The sequence below is a fragment of the Delphinus delphis genome, chromosome 9 (assembly GCF_949987515.2).
Source record: "Delphinus delphis chromosome 9, mDelDel1.2, whole genome shotgun sequence".
In the NCBI taxonomy this organism is placed as follows: Eukaryota; Metazoa; Chordata; class Mammalia; order Artiodactyla; family Delphinidae; genus Delphinus; species Delphinus delphis.
Genome location: NC_082691.1, coordinates 31,852,854 through 31,874,262, shown reverse-complemented (window position 1 = coordinate 31,874,262; position 21,409 = coordinate 31,852,854). Strand labels below are relative to the sequence as shown.

Here is a 21,409-nt window from a genome sequence, read left to right as displayed (position 1 = left end):
GCTCCCTTATAAAACATGAAGAAAAGAGTCCGTTCTCATTAATAATCACCTTCACACCACTTGTTTAGTCTTTCCAGAGGAACGTTTCAGACAACCAAATTTCATTATTTATCATGCATCCAAATCATGAGTTACTGAATTTGGTGCCTCCAGAGCATATTCTAAAGACTATTACCGAAAATTTAAACCAGAAAAAACAAACGCACAACAAAAGCACCCAGAAGCATACTCTAGAACAAAATCAGAGAAAACACACAATTCTAACAAAATATGAAAAATTTAATTTTACTTTTGAAAAGAGGTAACATCATTCAATAGTTGGGACTAGCCAGTTTTGTTATAATCCAAAGCATTTCTTCTGGATTCTTTGTTTAGAATGAAAGACTATAAAGATTATATTTTTTAGTGGGAATTTTATAATTCAATTACTTTCCTTTTCACTCAACCCTTTCACACATCTCCAGAAAATCTATGAAGATTAACTATATAGAAATTCAAAACACTGCAATGGCAGCTAAGAATAAAGGTGTCGCTAACCAATATATATGATGGTCGACTACCAGTATAGAAAAAGAAGCACTGAAATGTCTACAGTTGTAGAAATGTCTACAACTCTAGTGAATTCACCAAAACTGTCGGACAGAAGGATGAAAACGGAGTTAATCGAGACGTGGAAAAACCTAGCAGGCTAGGACTTCCCTGGTGGTGCAGTGGTTAAGAAGCCGCCTGCCAATGCAGGGGACACAGGTTTGAGCCCTGGTCCGAGAAGATCCCACATGCCGCAGAGCAACTAAGCCCGTGTGCCACAACTACTGAGCCTGTGCTCTAGAGCCCGCGAGCCACAACTACTGAGCCCGTGCGCCTAGAGCCTGTGCTCCACAATGAGAAGCCACCGCAACGAGAAGCCCACGCAATGCAACAAAGAGTAGCCCCCGCTCGCCACAACTAGAGAAAGCCCACGCACAGCAACAAAGACCCAATGCAGCCAAAAAAAAATTACAATAAATTAAAAAAAAAAAACAACCTAGCAGGCTACAAGCAGCAGTATTGTTGGGAAATAAAGAAATGATATGGGTGTGATTAGTATGCCAGTCAGTTTGCCCACCTTTTTTAACCTAAAAATCCCTTAGCTTGCCCTGTGCTCAGTCCATTGTTTCTGCTGAGTCAGCCCAGGGAAACCTACAGTTAGTTGTAGCAGATTGGAACAGAGGAAGGAAGAGGCAAGCATGAGCTCTCAGTCTCAAGTTTCTTAAAATTTCATCTAAAAGACACAGAGACTAGTAGTAGTGGCTTGAATCAAAAAGCTACATTCTAAAACAGAAGCGGGAAAAGCTGCTCTCCAGAGAAAGTTAGACACAGGAGACTGTGCTATTGTTAAGATAAGAAATATGGGGGAAAGTCCTGCTTCCTGATTTATTAATTTCAATCCACACAGAACTGGGCTGCACCTAGTTTCCTGTCCTTAGATGTTTGTGGAATTCTTTGTTATATTGTCATAATAAATGGTGCTGATTTTAACAGTTTCTTTTCTTTCAACAAAAGAAACAGAAGATATAAAGCTTGTTGGGGCCATAAAGGGGGAAAAGCTGAAAATTAGGTTTAAGATTTTAGACTTTATCAGATAATGGTGAACCACTGAAGGTTGCTGTTATTGTTTGGGAGACATAAATATTTGTCTGTTTGCCACTAAAGGTTTTTCCAAAAAATAAACGTAGTCAACACTTCTTAAGAATGTAATTAATACATGCTTACCTCTGTTTTAAGAGCGTTTTACACATTAAGATATTTAATCCTCACAAGAACTGTGTGTGAGTCAGGTTACAATACTATCCCTACTTTACTATATGAAGAAACAAAAAATAGACACAACTGGAAGACAGGAAACTCATGCCACCAAACCAACCAACCTAATTGAACTAATACCCATACACTCTACCTTCCCTCCTATTTCAGGGGATGAACTGTAATCATTTAAGATAGTAAAAAGACAAATCACAGAGTGGACAAAAATACTTGCATTATATGTATCTGACAAAAGAATCTCATTTGTAGAATGCCAAAAATTCTTACAAATCCATAAGAAAAAGATAACTCAATTTAAAAATGAGCTGCAAGGGGAAGATTTTAAATTATAGCGTCAATTTCTTTAGTAGACATCAGAATATTCAGAGGCTTTCTTCCTTTTTGTGTTAGCTTTGTAAGTGACAGTTTTCAAATAATCTGCCCATTTCATTTAAATTTTTTAATTTATAGGTGTGAAGTTATTCATAATACTTTCTTTTAGGATTTTTAATGTCTGTAGGGTCGATGGGTTTTACCTCTTCTTCATTACTGATACTGGTAATTTATAATCTCTCTTTTTCTTTTCTTTCTTGAGTAGCCTTGCTAGAAACTTAACAGTTATATTAATCTTTTTAAAAACACCAACTGGGACTTCCCTGGTGGCACAGTGGTTAAGAATCCACCTGCCAATGCAGGGGGTACGGGTTTGATCCCTGGTCCAGGAAGATTCCACATGCCACGGAACAGCTAAGCCCGTGTGCCACAACTACTGAGCCTGCGCTTTAGAGCCTGTGAGCCACAACTACTGAGCCCGCCTGCCACAAGTACTGAAGCTTACGCACCTAGAGCCCGTGCTCTGCAACAAGAGAAGCCAACGCCACAAGAAGCCTGCGCACCACAATGAAGAGAAGCCCCTGCTGGCCGAAACTAGAGAAAGCCAGCACACAGCAACGTAGACCCAACGCAGCCAAAAATTAATTAATTAATTAGTTAAAAAAACCAAAAAATACCAACTTTTGGCTTTGTTGATAGGCTTCTAGTGTACACTTGTTTCAATTTAATTGAATTTTTGCTCTTCATTATTTCTTTCCTTCTACTTTGGGTTTATTACTTTTTTTTAAGCTTCTTGAGATGAAAGCTTTGATCACTGATTTTTCAGCCTTTCTTTAAAAAAAATACATAAAAGCCTATTTAAGCCTATCTATTCTCCTCTAAGCATAATTTTTTATATATTTTCATTATCATTACTTACCAAATATTTTTCAATTTCATGTGTAATTTCTTCTTTCATCCATGAGTTATTTAGAAATTCTTCTCAAATTCAACTTATATAAGCATTTTCTAGTTATCTTTTTATTATTGATTCTACTGTGGTTAGAGAACATACTTATATTTCAATCCTCTGAAATTCATTTAGGTGAATTACAACTTAGCAAACGACCGATTTTTGTACAAGTTCTATAAGAATGAATATCCTGTAGCTTCCTATTTGGATTTTCTTATATACTCCAGTTCTCTAGTATTCTTAATCTTTATTTATATCATAATTACTTAAAAGTTCATTATCTGCATCTCCCATAGGTCTGTTTCAATTGTCTTTTTTATATTTCTTAGTTTTATTCATTTAATCTTGTTTCCGTATATACCTGGTGATTTCTGATTAAATAATGGACACTGTGGAGGAAAATTTGTAGCAACTCTAGTGCTACCTTTCTCTAGAGTAGATTTGCTTTTCTTCTGGTAGACAGACAGTGTACTTGAAAATCACCTTGTACCACTTAAGGACACCGCTTTTAGGTCTTTTGAAGGCTAGTCTTCATCTGAATTCCCCTTACTCCCAAGGTATAGCCTTTCTGGGGTCACAAATAAAAGCCTGGAGTGTTTACAGGGCCCCTCCAATTTGTGTCACTTCCAGGTTTGGGGCCATCACACTAAAGAACTAGGGATAGGAAAAGTCGAGTGGTAGTTAAAAGAGGAGGTAGATTTGTGAATCAGTAATAGAAAATGAACATAAAAATGGCCTCTTTGCAATACTATATCTTATTGCAAAGTTCTAGTATTTGGTAATTCTGGTGTATCTGTGATTAACACCCTCTCTCTGTCTCTGCCTCTTTCAGTAGAAAATTTGGCTAACCAGCCTCTGGGACAAAGCACTGACAAGGCCAGCTTCTGAACAAGGAAAAAGTAAACAAGAAGATGAGACCAGGAATAACTAGGAAGGATTAGGGACATAAGTCATAAGAATGTATTAAAGACTACACTCACAGTTCTGTCATGGTATAGGTGCTCAATAAAAATTTATCAGGTGGAAGGATGCATGGATGTATGAATGGTTGATGTGAGTAGTATATTCAGAAATTGGTCTAATATGTTAAATTTATATCATAGAAGGAACAAGGGATAAGGTTGCTTATCCTAACAAGGATGGGGGGGGCAGTATAGGGGTAGGAGAGTGGAAGGTACAAACTACTGGGTGTAAGACAGGCTACAAGGATGCACTATACAGCATAGGGAATAGAGCCAATATTTTGTAATAACTGTAAATGGAAAGTAACCTTTAAAAATTATATTAAAAAAAGTAAAAATAAATTGTTTTAAAATTTAGGTACTTGGTCCATGTTTTACAAAATATTTAATTTCAATATATGTGTCAATTTTGCTAACCAAAAATTTTCCATAAGAAAAAAAATCTTTCTAAATAAAAATGGATACAGGAACAATAAACTTAGAAACTACACTGTTGAAAGATGATTGTTATACATTTGTGTATTATACAGACATGTAATTTATTAGGTTATGATTGTCAAATAATGAATTGAATTAAATTATGTCGACTTAAAACTATCTAATATTTTCAACCTTTATTTTCTATTTCATTTTTATTTCATTCTGTAACTCTTAAGTGTCAAAAATGGTAAGGAAAGTTATTATGACAAACCAATAAAAATAAATAAACTACTATACTAAAGCTAACATACCTTATGTCACCAGCTCAGACCTTTACAATCTTAAAAATTTTGAGGACTCCAAAGGGTTTTTACATAGGTTATATCTATCCATATTCACTGCACTACAAGTCAAAACTGGAAACTTTAAAAATATATAGTTATTAAAAAAATAATGAACTCATTATATGTTAACACTGAAAACCATATTTTTATGAAAAACTAACTATCTTTCCCTAAAAAAAATATTAGAGAGAAGAGACCTCTGTTTTACATTTTTACAAATCTCTTTAATGTATGGCTTAATAAAAGAGAACTAGATATCTGCTTCAGCATTCTATCTGTTGCAATGGGTCGTTCTGGTTGAAGCATGTGAAGAAAATCTACCCTCACACAGATACATAATTGGAAAAAGGAATCATTTAATAGCCTTTTCAGATAATTGTGGATGATATTCTCCTTTGGTTCTAATCAAAACTCAGTAAGTGATAATTTCTTAAAGGTTAATTGCAACATGGACTCTATAACCATATCAATGAATGTTTCATACTGTATTACATTCTTACACTTTGAATGGATATTTTACCCATGCATGATTTTATTATTCCACACATCAGACGCAACAGGGAAGAGATATGGGAACATATGTATATGTATAACTGATTCACTTTGTTATAAAGCAGAAACTAACACACCATTGTGAAGCAGTTATACTCCAATAAAGATGTTAAAAAAATAAAAAATATAAGTTATGCAGGTCTACAAAATACTGACACATTCCATTAAATAATATATATTTTTGTTAATATCAACATCAGTGTTATTAGAAAAGCATTTAAGTACTAGGAAGTTATCGAGTTAAGATGGTGAATACACTACAAGTTTTCCAAAATTCTAATTTTTACTGGAAAGCTTTCATTTTACCATTGGCAACAAATACTCTCAAGCTGTTTTTCTTGAAGGAACAGGTTTACTTCATTCATCTTTACTTATGAAATGTCTACAAAATGCCTACGTCTAAAAAGGCTATAGTTTGAATGTTTTTCTTTCAAGTAAAAATAGTATTACATGACAAAAGTGTCTAGTTCAGTTAACAATTCAAACTACTGCATGAGTACGTTTCCTTGAGACAACCATCACATGTCAATACGCTGTATACATACTTCCCATTTTGTCACTCAAGATATTAAAAAGACAGCTTCTCAAAGCTTGAGATTTAATTAAATTAATAATGTTTACTTCACCGTCATGGACATTAAGTGAAACTGGTTTTTGTTTTTGTTTTTAAGACTGCATGTATGGTGAGGAAGAACTCAATGACTACTAGTATAGTTCGATGCTACTGCTTTAATTTATGCTAAGGAACCAGTTAATTTTACCCACCATTGCTTCTGCATAAGCAGTGCAAGTATCAACCCGGTGCAAAAGGCAAGTAACAATTTGGTACTATGTGAAAATAGTTTTGACATTATGGACTGCCAGCGCAGGACACTAAGAGTCACTGATTTAGGTAATTCAAGAAATGTAGAAACTTCATAGACTAGGAAATATTTTACTGTGCTTCTCAAAAAAGAAATTCATAGTTACTAGCTTCATACCTTCCTGCTATTTATAAGGCAACAGTGAAGATTCAAGAGCATTCTAAAATTATTACATGCTACTAAAAATAAAAAATGAAACAAGCCTCTGAAAGATGTTAAATTTGGTCAAGTGCTTAATTCCAACAAAGAAAAGAAAGATTTTATATAGCAAAGAGCTCAAAATTTTCTATTTGGGTCAAAATTGTTTAGGATTAGATTACACATACTGCACATTATTATTTATGCCTTACCTTAGCTCTAGAGGAACTGACATTTTCCATATTTTCAATGCTGCAGATACAGTTCTGTGAAACTTTCCGGCAAGCCACTCTGATATAGTCCCAGAAGCTACGAGGACTTTCATAACCAAACCAGGTTACTTGACCTTCAGGAGACAAATTGTAATACAAAATAAAACTAGACTAGAAATTCAAAACTCAAGAATAAAACTCTGAGAAATAAATGTCAGTGGAGTGTGCGATTGTGGAAAGGGCACCTGGGGTCAAAAAGCCTTAAGTCTGGTCCCGTTCTACCTTTACCTAGTTGTGTTACTTTGGGCAATTTATTTAATGTATCTGGATCATAGTTTTCTCAACAATAAAATTAAATTAAATGAAGTAAAAAGGGTCTAGACACTAAAAAATCTCTTATAGGTTAATATCCTGTTATTCTAACACAGTCTTTCAGAGAGCACACAGGTATGCCTCTTTGTGGTTCTAGTTAAGCGTTAATTTAAACTTCACCAGTTGCATCCTGAAGCTTCCTCTTCTTGGAAAAACAGAAAAAACTTAAAAGGCAACACTTTTTCTCCTCTTCAGAGGGATACTTCAAAGAAATGAAACAATGTGTGGTCTGTAAGTACCTATAATCAGTGAGACTCCTACATTCACTAATCATTCCCACCCATTCACCACCATTCTACCAAACCTTCATCTAACTGTCATTCATCTGCTCTCTTCTAGTCACCAACCTGTGACAAGTCCTTCAGGCATTTACTATTCTAATCTTCCAGATTTGGGTAATTATGTATTGTTCAAGAACAAATGTTCTTTTGTGTGTATCTTATATTAGTATTAATATTTCTATGCAGGACTTTGAGTAGTAGGTCCAGGGGAACAATTTTTTACTCTGAATATTTTTAAATGGGACATGAGAGACATCTTAATATTTCTTCAGGTGTCTGGAATAATTATTCTTACCTAGGGAAGTTGTTCAATCTTAATGAAGAAAGATTAGCTTTTATATTTTAAAATCTCTGCTTCTTTGTTTTCAGTTAATATTTATCTCAATCTTCTTTTCCCCAGTAACACGTTCTCTCTAAGCAACATCAAAAAGAGTTAAAGTGTTCTTGTCCACAAGCAGCATTTTAGGAACAACGTCTGAAATATTTGAGTGGTGTCCAACCAGGGCAGCCCATAAGAATGACTGGGCTTCTTTTAAAAAGTTCTCATGTCTGGGCTCCACCCAAACTAAATAATCAGAATCTTTGGGGGTGGGCCTACACACTGGTATTTTTTAAAAGATCCCCCTGGTATTTCTAATAGTATGGTTACTCAACCAACAGAAAGCTCACATATCATGATAGGTAACCCCTATTCATCATGGAGGACATTTCCAAGGGCTCCTCTTCTGGTAAGCCACGTGTGATCTCTGCAGTAAGTTACTCCTCCCTATGTGCTGGCATATCACCCTGAGCTTACTTACCCTTATAATTATCTGCTTACTTGATTGTCTCACATATTAGGTGGTAAGATCACTAAGGCAAGGACTGTATCTTATTTGTCCTCAATTCTATCTCCAGCACTTAACACAGTACTTGGCTCATAGTGGGCATTTAATAAATATTTACTAAACAAATCGACTGGTTAATCAGCACAAAACAAAATCTTAATTGCAATGCATATAGAAATTTGAATTTAAAAAATCTAATTAGTATCTTTTTATAGAAACAGCTCAGTGACAACCTGGTATCAAGATGTCTGCATGCTAGATTACAGATATCAAATATTCTGGACAAATACATTTAGCTTTGTCTACAAATAACTAAAAATACAAAAGCATCTAGAAATCTTTACTCAAACATCTATATAACTCAAATGTCTCCTTAAAAATTAAATCTTACTACCAAAAAATACAAATCTATAGGAATGTTTATAATCTTCCTTCTTTTTCTCAATCTCTCCCCATCACTTTTCTTTGCCCCCTCTCTTCTTTAGTTAAAAAAAGTTCCTAGAACAGGATCTCAGTATAGTCTGTCTTTGGGGCAATTTTCATGTTGTCAATTTGTTAGCCATTTGGAGAGGAAACAAGATGCCTAATGGTAAGAATATGAGCTTCTGAGCCTGGTGGGCCAGAATTATATCACTTTCTAGACATGCAATCTTAAGCAAATGACTTAACTTCACTCTACCAATCTGAGTTTCTTCTATAAATTGACAATAATGGTGGTATCTACATGATAATACTGCTGTGAGGATTAAATAATGTATGTGCAGCAATTAGTATACAGCCTAATACAAATATTAACAATGATTACTACTGTTATTACTATTATCATACAAATAGTCAAGAGACCCAAGGTCCCCTTGCATTCCAAAGTGGGAATGAGATGCACAGTGAAGTTTTTCCCATTACTTGCTTAGAATCTAGAAAAATCTTTAAAATTTACTCCCTAATCCAACCTTTTACCATATCAACCATTCTAAATTTACCTCTCTAAAATCTAGTCTTGACTAATTTTCCTTGGCTTCTATTAATTGGGATTGTCCCGCAATTTAAAAATGAGGAATAGCTACCACACTTCCCTCAAGAAATGGAGTACCATACACTGCCAGGGACCTCAAAAGGAGAGTCACAAGATTTCTCTGGTGACTTTATTTTAAATCTTCTCATGAGTTTGGCATGACTGAGGAAATTAATTTATGAGACGTTTCAAAGTAGAGCTGTTGAAAACCAAAAGAATATAACAGAGCCCCCTTTTGGAGGAGAGGAAACAAAGATATTGAGAAACTAAAAGTCTAGGCTTAGGTGAAACAGAAAAGGAATGGGCGCTAAATCCTTCGGATTCCTGCTATGTGTAGGATATGCTGTCTACAAGACGTTCACCCAAGAGACAATGACAAGATTTCCTAGCTAACGAACTGAGAAACTAAACAATTAACAAAATGACATGTTGCCATGACTTGCAGGGCCTTAAGTATACCAGTAGTATCTTCCCAACACTGCTACCTACTCAACAAACTAGATGAGAGGATGACTTGGCTTGATTCTGCCTTCCTTTCTCTTTCATGTGCATCATTTCCAAAATGAAGTTTTTAAATCAAGACCCTGAATTTTTCACATTCAGAAGGATGTGGGTTAAGAGTCCCTTGTTAGAACCTCCAAATGAACTCTCATGTAAATTGTCCATGTATCCTAGGGTTTTATTTAAATAATTAAATAATTTCTGCATCTATGAAAAAGGTTGAAGTTAATTAAAAATAATGGAAGTGTTCAATTGGTTATTTGAGATATTATTACTTGAACATCACTTTTACTTAAACACAGATTAACTGCTAGCAAAAGATGTACTTGGGCTATTAGTCTGTAACCAGTATTCAACAGGAAAATTAAAAAACAAAGCTACAGGGTGATCATGCCTTTAAAAATAATTATTGAGGTAATAAATAACCACTCCAAAGATATTCTCATTTCCTTTAAAAAGAACCAGAAAAGCAAATCACATAGCAAGAAGCTAACTAGCCTACATTTTGAAGAAATTTTATTCAGGAGAAGAATTATGCTGTCACTAACAATTCTCTTTTTAACGTTGCTGACAAGTGTAAGTGTATAAAGTGCTTTCAATTTTATATGTTTTTAGTAGTTGACTTTTTACCAAAGACAAAGTTAAACAAGCTTTTCAAAACTTATTCCCAACCCATCAATCCAACTCTAATGCATTTTAGGCACAGAAATAAATGATGAAAGTTTGCTAGACTAAAAGATCTGCTACTAACCAGCTACGTGATGTCTTTCCCACTAAACTGCCTCATTTTCAGCAACTTAAAATGGCCCGTGATCTCTAAGATCCAATGTTATTCTAAAATTACTCTTCTTTATTTAACTTAGACACCTAACTTAATATTACTTTAGATACCTACCTTAATATTTTTTAAGGTATCTAACTTAAATAATATAGTCACATCATGCAATATACTCGTGTTTTGCTTTTATCTTATTTTATGGCAAGATGAGACCTTCTAAAAACAAGAACTAAACTTTCCAAAGTGGTTCTCTATTTAGTAGTGGCTAATGACACATCATCTTTTGATAATATAAAATATAAATGAATCTGTTAAGTGACTTCCTTTCTCCACCCTTTGTATTAGTACTTCGCTATGTAAAGAGCCAATGTAAGACTGGTCTCACAAGCTGAAGTTTTGTTAGTGCTACAATATATCACCTAGATGATAACAACAAAGACTATTACCTTGGAGCTGCTATTCATCTAGACAAGCAATAAAATACAGTCCCATTTTAATTTTAATAAGCTACTCTGATATTGCAAAAGTTTCAGATACTTAAAGGAAACTGGTTACTTATGGATTTATTGTTGCCAATATATTAATATTTCAGTATTTAACTTTTCACTGTAAATTTTATAGCAGCAATCCTAAATTTCTTACTGCTAACTTATGAAAATTAGTTTAATATTTTCTACTATCTTTTTACTGAATAGAGAAAATTCCCAAGTCAGCAAAAGGTCAGAATCTTTTCCTTTTAAAAAGTACTACTATTAGTTGAAGCTTATATTTATTAGACAACCCAGGTTTGAAAGTAAAATTACGACCTTGATTAATTTTCTAGACAAAGTCTCATGTTAATGTTTTTTAAAAAAGAACGAATTTAAACACTTAAAAAAAACCCTTTAATTACACTTTCAGCTGATCTGAAGAAATCTGAGTGTAGATTAGATACTCAACTGTACTTAATACTGCTAGCTCACTATGTTACTTACAAGGTGCCTCAAGTAAATCATTTAGCAACTACGAATCACAGTCACTAATCTATAAAATGTAATTACTACGCTCTGGTACTGACAATTAATGTCTTGTTCACTGGTAAGGAATTGATCACAAACAAACATCTAAAGTATGTATCTACACCATAAAAATTAGTCAATTCTTAATCTTCCAAAACAAAAATTATTAAGATAACCAGGTTCACCAAAAATCTGAAAACTGAATTTTACTTCATAGGCTTTTTTATCCAGGTAATTTTACCATCTTTCCAAGCAGAGTTCAAAGGTTTTGTTTTTTTCTTCCACCAGCATTTTTTAACATAAAGCTTAGAATACCAGTAGACTGAATTAGAGTACCGAGGGCTGACGTCCACACAGAGAGCCACGCATAAACGTGTAGCCCTGAAGAAATCAAGAATAATGTGTTTCAGTAGTGATTAAGGTTATACATAGGGGACATTAAATTGTTTAAAGGATTGTTTGTGGGGATCAGGATTGAGGAAATGAGAAGACATTTGTTTTCTACTTTCTACCTTTCTTATTATAAGTAATCTTTAAAAATAATAACTATGTATTTCTTTTCTAAGTGAAAAATATAATAAAAGGCTAGGTCATTAGCACAGAGGCCTAGCAGGGCTTTGCATACAACAGGAACTCAATAAAAAAGTTTTGAGTAAGTGAATAAAGGCATATATTCTATCTGGAAGAAAGGAAACTAAGGAATATACTTCCACTAGTGGTTCAAGAACAGTGAAACAGTTACTGTTGACAGCGCCCGTGTATGTTTTACTGAGTAACTCTGGAAATTCACACAGCTTCCCTGAGACCCAGTTTGCATGTAATACAAATATTACTACACAGCACTTATAAAACTGAGAAAATAACCAATAAGTCTTATATAATAAAATATAAATAACACAGAGATGCATGATTAATAAAATTGTGCTTAAAACCATGAAACTTAATAGAAATATAGAGGGGTCATGTAGGAGAAGGAGAGCAAATGGATTATTATATTGTGTGGATTCACAAAAAGCTTTTGATTTAAAAATTAGCATAAAGCATAGTTCTGCCCTCTGGATTAACAAAAACAAAAATAGAAAGCTTTGCAAAACCCATGCAATGTACTAAGAAAGATCACTTAACTGATACAGCCCTCCCCAGTAAGTCAATTCCATGCTGCCGTGCAGCTCAGTGGCAGGAGGCATCACCAGCATAGAGTACCTTGAAGAGGTATTTGGAGATGAGCCAGCCATCGGCAACTTTGGGAAATCTCTTTAAAAAAAATAAACAACAACAACACACAGATATTTAAGAAACCTGACATCAAGTTTACAATAGCAAACTGAACGGCCCCAATAAGATGGCTACACATAATCTTGATGCAGTAAACATCACTTTTACCTAATAAATAAAATGAACTCAATGAAGATGAATTGAGCTGATGCTCTACTCAGCACGGAAATCAAGCTGGTTCCTGTAGCCTATTCTATTGGAGATGATAGGATGTCTTTAAGTCACAGAAATAAATGAGAAGCTATTTTTCCCTGTCTACTTTCACCTCCATTATTCTTAGCCAAACATAAAGAAGCCTGACTGAATTTGCTAGCTTTGCACCTCAAAATTTATACGATTGGTTAGAAAAATTACTCACTTATTGAACTATACGGCTTAGAAAGGTTTCAACTTTAAAAATAAATACACTTTTTTTACTGTTAACTTTTCTAAAAGTTATAAAATTCATTTTGAAGAGCAGTTGTTTCTTTTTTTGGTCTAAGCAGAGTTAAAGTTTGTATGTCTTTTTTTTTCAGAATTATGAGAACAGCACTTAAATATCTAGTAAAATGTTCTTCAGTTTAACCAATGTTGCCTAAATGCCTACTTCATGCAAAATACTGTTTTTCCTACAGCTTCCAATTATTGTTTAACAATCACCATCTGGAAAAGTACTATAAATTCTTGCCTATGTTGTTTGGCAATTCCTATACAGGAAAACTCCAAAGCCAAATTTCTGAAGTCATATTCCCAACAGATGATATCTTTTTGTTTCATAAGCAAACACTGAAATCTCCCATAGGACATGGTTCCACACCTTTCCAAATACTTTATGAAACTAAACAAAAACCAACCAACCAAACACAGTCAGTAGTGTATAAAAAAATGAAAGGAAGGAGATATATATAGCTGTGCTATTGGTCACTTCTATGTCTCTACTATTCACCTCTATCCTCCTATTTGTATCACTGTAAATGAATATTAAATTTGGAAACACATATCCAAAAGGATCTATAACCAAAAGGTACCCTAGTTAAGCCCATGTTAAAACATAATGCTCTTTCTATAACTACAACAAACAAAATGAAAATCTCTCCGCATTAAATGGAAATCAGAACAGAATGCTTTTCAGTGAAAATATTAAGAATACCAATTCTTAATGTTTAAACCATATTTACTAGCTCTGCCTTGAAAGTTATGTATCTTACTTGTAGTCATTTACGTAATCAAAAGTTACCAAAGTAAAAACAATTTCCAGGAAAACTGTACTTAAAGTAATTTTACTTCAAAAAATGTATCAAGTAAAATGTATCATGTCCAGATTTATGTCATGGCTTAATCAATCCTTGGTACAAAATGGGAAACAACTACTGAATCTATTATGAAGCTCAATTTATAGTTTAGGTTTTTTTTTTAAGCTTTTAATATGTTAGCCTTTATGCCCTGGTTATGCATGTTATTTTGATCCTGGCTATGGAACACCATGTGAAAATTTTAACAATTAAAACATTTTCACTTATTTGTAGGCATTAATTGCTTTAATCATAATTTAATATCTCACTCTAGGTCAGTTATAAGCAACAAGAAGCATCCAGACCAAATGACAATCCACAAGATTCCAAATTATCTGTAGTCAAATTTCAACACCACTGTCATTTTGTAGATGGGAAAGGAGAGGCCCAGAGAGAGCCTGCCTAGACCCAGCACACCCCTGTTCCCTGTAGCCTCATACTGATCTACTCCTTTGGCTACAGGCAAGATCTGACACATGGAGAGCATCAGTCAGCTGGCTTTTCTGGTTGGATATGAGTTCTCACTACAGCCTCAGAAATAGGAAAAATAATGGGGCAGTAAACATGCACTGAGAATGAGGTAAATATTTTTCATATAAAATTTAAAGTCTTAGCTTAGTTGCTCCCCAAAATATATATATAAATGAACGACAAAGCTTACATTATTTCAAAGTGGCTCAAGGAGTGCTTGTTAGAAAACGTTCTCATTTGCAGTTGAAATTAAAACTTTTGTTTTAAAGTATACAATATTAAATATTTATTTAAATATATTTATAACATAAAATACATAATATCACATATAAAATATAGGATATTAATATATAAAATACATAAAATTTCTTTACATATTTAAAATATATGATGTTAAGACAGTTGAGATAAGACCAAATAAACTGAAAGTGTTTTGTTCAAGAACAAAATTCATTCAAATGTACCATTATAATTATATAATATACTGTGATATTAGGTGTTAGTTTCTGAAATTTCAGCCAAAAGAAGAACCTACTCAGAAATAGATATGCAGGGACTTCCCTGGTGGTCCAGTGGGTAAGACTCCATGCTCCCAATCCAAGGGGCCTGGGTTCAATCCCTGGTTGGGAAACTAGATCCCACATGCATGCCACAACTAAGAAGTCCGCAGGCCACAACTAAGAAGTCCACATGCCACAACTAAAGATCCTGCATGCAAAGATCCCACATACCGCAACTAAGACCCAGCACAGCCAAAATAAATAAATAAATAAATATTTTTTAAAAAAGAAATAGATATGCAATGAAAGAATGCTTAATCATACTGAAGATACCGTGTCTTCTGACTCAAAAAGTATATACTGTTCAAAAACAAATAAATGAAAGTAAATCAACTTTATAATCTTTATATTAAGGTAGAAAATGGCCATCATACAGAAAAGATTATTGACCATGGCTTTATTCTTTTTTTTTTTTTTTTTTTTTTTGCAGTACACGGGCCTCTCACTGCTGTGTGGCCTCTCCCATTGCGGAGCACAGGCTCTGGACCCGCAGGCTCAGTGGCCATGGCTCACGGGCCCAGCCGCTCCGCGGCATGTGGGATCTTCCCAGACTGGGGCACAAACCCGCATCCCCTGAATCGGCAGGCGGACTCTCAACCACTGCGCCACCAGGGAAGCCCCCTGACCATGGCTTTAAACACATGAATCAGCCTTGGTGATAAGACTGAATATAATTCTAATCCATAAATATGACATTTATTCCATTTTTTCAAGTTAGCCCTTGTTATAACTTCAGCTTTCTAATTATTTTGATTTCTTTGACGACTGAGCTACATTATCATGATTGATAAAATGTGACAACTACGTAGAAGGTGAGTCTTTTGCCTTTGTTGTATTTAGTCTAATTTTCTTTCTCTCTGTGTATATACTCTGCTAATAAGGCTACAGGTAGATGACTTTATTTTTATGTGATCCAAGATGGATTCCTGAAAAGATCCCTAGATGGACTGATTTGTAAACTGACTGCTATTTATTTATAAGGCAAATAACAAAACTGATTATAAATGATCAGATAGTAGGTCAGAATTTTCACAAGTTTTCTTTTTAAACTAGCAATACCAGATAGCATATACTCTCTTCTGTCACTGATAATAATAATGTGCAAGTTCTTATTGTTTGACATTTTGAATCTTCAACCATGTATTTATATGTAAGAGAAAAATCATTCAGTGAAGCAATATTTACAACTGCATTATGTACTGTAATTAAGCTAACAATGAAACAATATTATCTTCTTTTCTATGTAGCCATTTTCCATTTTTTAATAGCTTCTGAAATTAAAATTTAATATTATATATGACATCTTAAACTTTTTAAAAGTTTATTTTAAAATGCCATTTACAGGTAGATGCTACTAGGTACATTAGAAAAAGTATTTGGCTATTTGATTCAACAATTTTTAAAAACTGGGCACCAAAATCATGCAAATATTTTACATTTGAAAAGTCATAATGACTTGAAAGAAAAGGAACGTACGAAGAATAAAAATATTAGACTATATGCATCAACAACTCATTGAGATTAGAAAATCAGAAAGGTGTAGGAACTGAAATTATGATGCTTTCCAAAGATGAATTAAAGTCCATTAAATTGTGCAATCTTTTCCATGTTCTATAAAATGAAAAATATTTACTTCCTTTAAATGAGCAATATTTGAGCATTAAAAGTGATCAAAACTGTTGCTGAAATTATGTAACAAAAAATTTTCTCAAGAAAACAACTTTCCATTACTGAAAATAAACTATGATTTGATTATTACAAGTACTGTAAGTTGCTCTATGCTAATTTGCAAAAATCATAAGGTCAAACTGGAAATGTCCCATTATTCTTCTGGCAGAAACTCAAAGGGCTACAAACACAGATTACCATCAGAGACCATCAATTCCTGCTAAATCCAAGAATTCGGAATTACCTGGTAGAATCATAAATTTTTTTAACTCTCTCATATATTTAAAAAAAACACTAAAAATATCCTAGGCAATTTTATCAATAGTAACTATTATTTAATTAATCTTTTCATAATACTTTCTATGTAGTACTCCCTCTCAGAAGCCAAATCTAAATTGGAATTCTTGAAGGGGTTTTGAAAGTGAAGTTCATGTAAAATAAACTTGAAAAATTCTCCAGGGATAACAAAGTTTAAAACCATTAATAAATCTCTCCTTCTATAAATAAGAAAACTATTTAAATTTGGAGGTTAAAATGACTCCTTGAAAATTATGGTTTGGTTACAAAATATAAAAACTGTTTAGTCTGTATCTCCTAATAAGTACAAATATTTGAGATACTTTTCTTGCTCTTCACCCCAAAATGCCTACAACAAATACAGTTATTAAGAGTACTATAACAATCACATAGCTCCAAAGAGAAGCAAATAACCAAGTATGTAGGAATAGTCTGTTTCAGAATTTTAGACATTCAAAACCATATAAAGTATTACAAAACTAAAATAAGAAAAATATTTCAGACGTTTCAAAACAGAAATAAACTCTCAAATGAAAAATAAGAGTAAAATAATAAACTACCAATATTAATCATGTAAGAAGACTAATATCAAGGGAGAAAAAGGTCACTGATCAAAATGGGTTATATAAAAACTAGTTCCACATGATGTAAATAATTAGTTCTTTTCTATTCCAGAATAATTAAAAAAACTCACTCCACAAAAGAAGCAGGCTGGGCTTCCCTGGTGGTGCAGTGGTTGAGGGTCCGCCTGCCGATGCAGGGAACACGGGTTTTTGCCCCGGTCTGGGAGCATCCCACGTGCCACAGAGCGGCTGGGCCCGTGAGCCATGGCCGCTGAGCCTGCGCGTCCGGAGCCTGTGCTCCGCAACGGGAGAGGCCACAACAGTGAGGGGCCCGCGTACCGCAAAAAAAAAAAGAAAAAAAAAGCAGGCAAAGGTCATAATAAAAATATTAGGAAAAAAGATGAATAACCATGAACTTACATTCAATCTCATTTGTAAATAAAAACAAATTAAAATAACAAAATGTTTTATATATTTCATATTAATAGAAGACCAAAAAAAGATATTTTCCCCTTACCAAATTAAAACTTAAAAATATTAATATAATAATATAATGAGGATATGAGAAAAATAACCACATATATTATTGTTGGTACAACCTTTCTGATAGACAATATAGCAACATATATTAAACATAACATAGCATATATATCATAATGTGCATACCCTTTAATTTCAGTAATTACAATTCTAAGAATTCATTAGCTATTATCATTAATATAAAAAATTTTAAATTAGAAAACTATGTAAAAAAAATTTTCAGTGATATATGACAGTATGTTTATGAAAGGGAAATTTGGTAAAAACTTTGGTAAGCAAAAAGGATATTAATTATGGTTCATTCATACAATGGAGTATTATATATTTGTTTAAAAATGAAATGGAAATATACACACGGAAATAGAAAACATGCTCAAAATCTTGTACATCAATGTTACAACAGTACTAGTTATAAGAGAAAAAATGGAAACAATCTAAGTGTCCATTAAATGATTAATGGAGGGACATCCCTGGTGGCTCAGTGGTTAAGAATCCGCCTGCCAATGCAGGGGACACAGGTTTGATCCCTGGTCCGGGAAGATCCCACAAGCCGTGGAGCAACTAAGCCCGTGCTCAGCCCACGTGCCTTGAGCCCGTGCTCCACAACAAGAGAAGCCACTGCAATGAGAAGCCCGCGCACCGCAAGGAAGAGTAGCCCCCGCTCGCCACAACTAGGGAAAGCCTGCGCGCAGCAACGAAGACCCAATGCAGCCAAAAATAAATAATTAAACAATATTAATAATAAATTAATTAAAATGATTAATGGTTACACAAAATGTGGTGTGTCTATATAACGAAATATTAGCCATAAAAAGGAATGAAGTACTGGTACCTGTACAACATGGATGAACCTTGAAAACATGCTAAATGAAAGAAGCCAAACATAAAAGCCACATATTTTATGATTTGATTTACATGAAATGTCTAGAAAAGTAAATCCATAAGGACCAAAAGTGTATTAGTAGTTTCCAGGAAATTGTGGGGAGGAGAGCAGAGGAAGTGAGTGCTTAGTGGGTATACATTTTTTTTGTAAAGAAATTTAATTTTATTCTAAGAATTTGAAATAGAGGGATTTAATCAGAACTGGGCTTTCTTTTCTTTTCTTTGTACTTTTTTTTTTTTTTACTTTGGCTGTGCTGGGTCTTCGTTGTGGTGCGCTGGGTCTACGTTGCGGCATGCAGGTTCTTCATTGCTGTGTGTGGGCTTCTCTGGTTGCGGCACACGGGCTCCAGAGCGTGAGGATTCAAGAGTTGTCGAGCGTAGGCTTAGTCGTCCAGCAGCATGTGAGATCTTAGTTCCCCGACTAGGGATTGAACCCACGTCCCCTGAATGGTAAGGCAGTTTCTTAACCTCTGGACCACCAGGGAAGTCCCTAGAGTTTCTTTTTTTTTTTGCGGTACGCGTGCCTCTCACTGTTGTGGCCTCTCCTGTTGCGGAGCACAGGCTCCGGACGCGCAGGCTCAGTGGCTATGGCTCATGGGCCCAGCCGCTCCGCGGCATGTGGGATCTTCCCGGACCGGGGCATGAACCCGTGTGCCGTGCATTGGCAGGCGGACTCTCAACCACTGCGCCACCAGGGGAGCCCCCTAGAGTTCCTTTTTAATGTAATGAAAATGTTCTGGAACTGACAGTAGTGATAGTTTCACAACACTGTAAATACTAAAATCCAAGGAATTGTACACTTTAAAATGGTTAAAATGGTGAACTTTATGTTATTTGAATTTAATTTCAAGTCTTAAAATACTAATAAAAGAAAATGAAATGGAAAAATATAATATGGCCAATACTAAGGGTAAAATACAGGTCATAACGAAGAAAATACACATATTGTCTATGTATATACATTCATACGTATATACGCAGATAATTTACATGACAGATATACAAAAAGTTGCCAGCTGCAATTATATCTGGTATTTCTGGAAGTTTTTATTAATACTTCCTATGGCTTTATATTTGATCCTCTTGTTATTTTTACATGGAGTAGGGGTAAGAGGGAAGGCCAAAAAAGACTGGCAGTCCAAGAACACAAAAAGTATATATATACAGAAAGGGGTTAAATTAAGGAATCGTGCTAGAGGTTTATAATTTTCTTTCTATCTTTCTTTTTTTTAAAACATAGTAGAACATTAACAAGAATACAAACAAAGTCAAGTAGTCTACATGGCCAGTATGGGCTAAAATCTTAAAATGAAGAAAGAGGTTTTTCAAAAGGCATCAGAAAAACAAGAAATGATAAGGGCTATAAGCTTAGAAGTAAATAAAAGTTTAGGAATATGATTTTAATCAAAAAAGCTACATGAGGAATATGGAAATCTGAGCGACACTTAAATTTTTCCAGTTACCTTTTTTGTTTTAACCATACTTGCTTTAGAGACTAAAGTTCTCTGTTTTTAGAATCTACATAGTTGTTTAGTTACTACCAAACCTTAAATTTACTATATTATATGTAGGTTAATTTTATTTCCTATACAATTTAAGACACTGAACCAAATTTACCATGCTACATATAACCCTGGATGTTTCAAGAATTTTTTGAATATTATGATTTCCTGAGATACAAAATCTGCTGAAGGTTTCCTACATTTCCAAGTATATAATGGAAGTACATTCCAAGTTCAAAGTGGCCTTGTCCACTGTCTAAAAGCCAAATTTTGGTAACCGTCGGAGCCACTTTCTTATCTATTGTATCATATTTTTTTGGCCGGAGTAGGCAGGTTTTATTGGGTGAGTTGTGTTCTTATGTTACAACAGAAACAATTCAAGTCTCATTTTGTGTGCAAACCAAGAATCAAAAGTTGGAAAACCTTCAAAAATGAACAAAGAAAATTCCAAAGCCAAATGGATAGGTTTATCTTTACCCATTGTTTCTAAAAGTGTTATTACTACACTTCAAAAGGTGGCCTCATGGGGAGGTAACTGTTTATCATTTAAGTCAGGAAGAGCTTTGAGGTTCAAGCCAGTGTTCCTGAACAATGCTTAGGTATCATAACAGTTCAACTGGATTGGAGAAATTCTAAAATGTCAAGTCACAGGCGTTCTACCTTATTTTAAGAGTCTGAATCCAGATACTATCAGAGAAAAAAACAAAAACAAAAAAGTCCAAAAAAACCAACCCAGAGTTTAGTACTCTGGGGCTCAAGAAGTAGGAATTTCTCAGAGTGCTGTTTCCCAGCAAATATTCACTATGTGCCTACCATATCCCAGGCACTGTTACAGAAATGCAGGATACATCAATGAACAAAACAGACAAAGATCTTTACCCTAACGAAGCTTACATTTTAGCAGAGGTAAAGGAATATAATAAACAATAATCATAATGAGTAAATCTCGTAATATGTTAGAAGCTAAGGCTTAAAAAAAAAAAGTAGGACAGGGGCTTCCCTAGTGACGTAGCGGTTAAGAATCTGCCTGCCAATGCAGGGGACATGAGTTCG

The 21,409-nt window shown here is 34.3% G+C and overlaps 1 protein-coding gene across 2 annotated transcripts in view; it reads right to left on the bottom strand.

The window, feature by feature from the left end:
- RUNDC3B (RUN domain containing 3B) overlaps positions 1 to 21,409 on the bottom strand; it is a 147,886-nt gene that overhangs the window by 75,540 nt on the left and 50,937 nt on the right. For both annotated transcript variants that reach the window (XM_060020373.1, XM_060020374.1), the window contains exons 3-4: positions 12,531 to 12,581; positions 6,559 to 6,692 (exon numbers count right to left, since the gene is read on the bottom strand). In XM_060020373.1, coding sequence (XP_059876356.1) covers positions 6,559 to 6,692; positions 12,531 to 12,581 — 185 coding nt within the window. The remainder of the gene's footprint in view (positions 1 to 6,558; positions 6,693 to 12,530; positions 12,582 to 21,409) is intronic.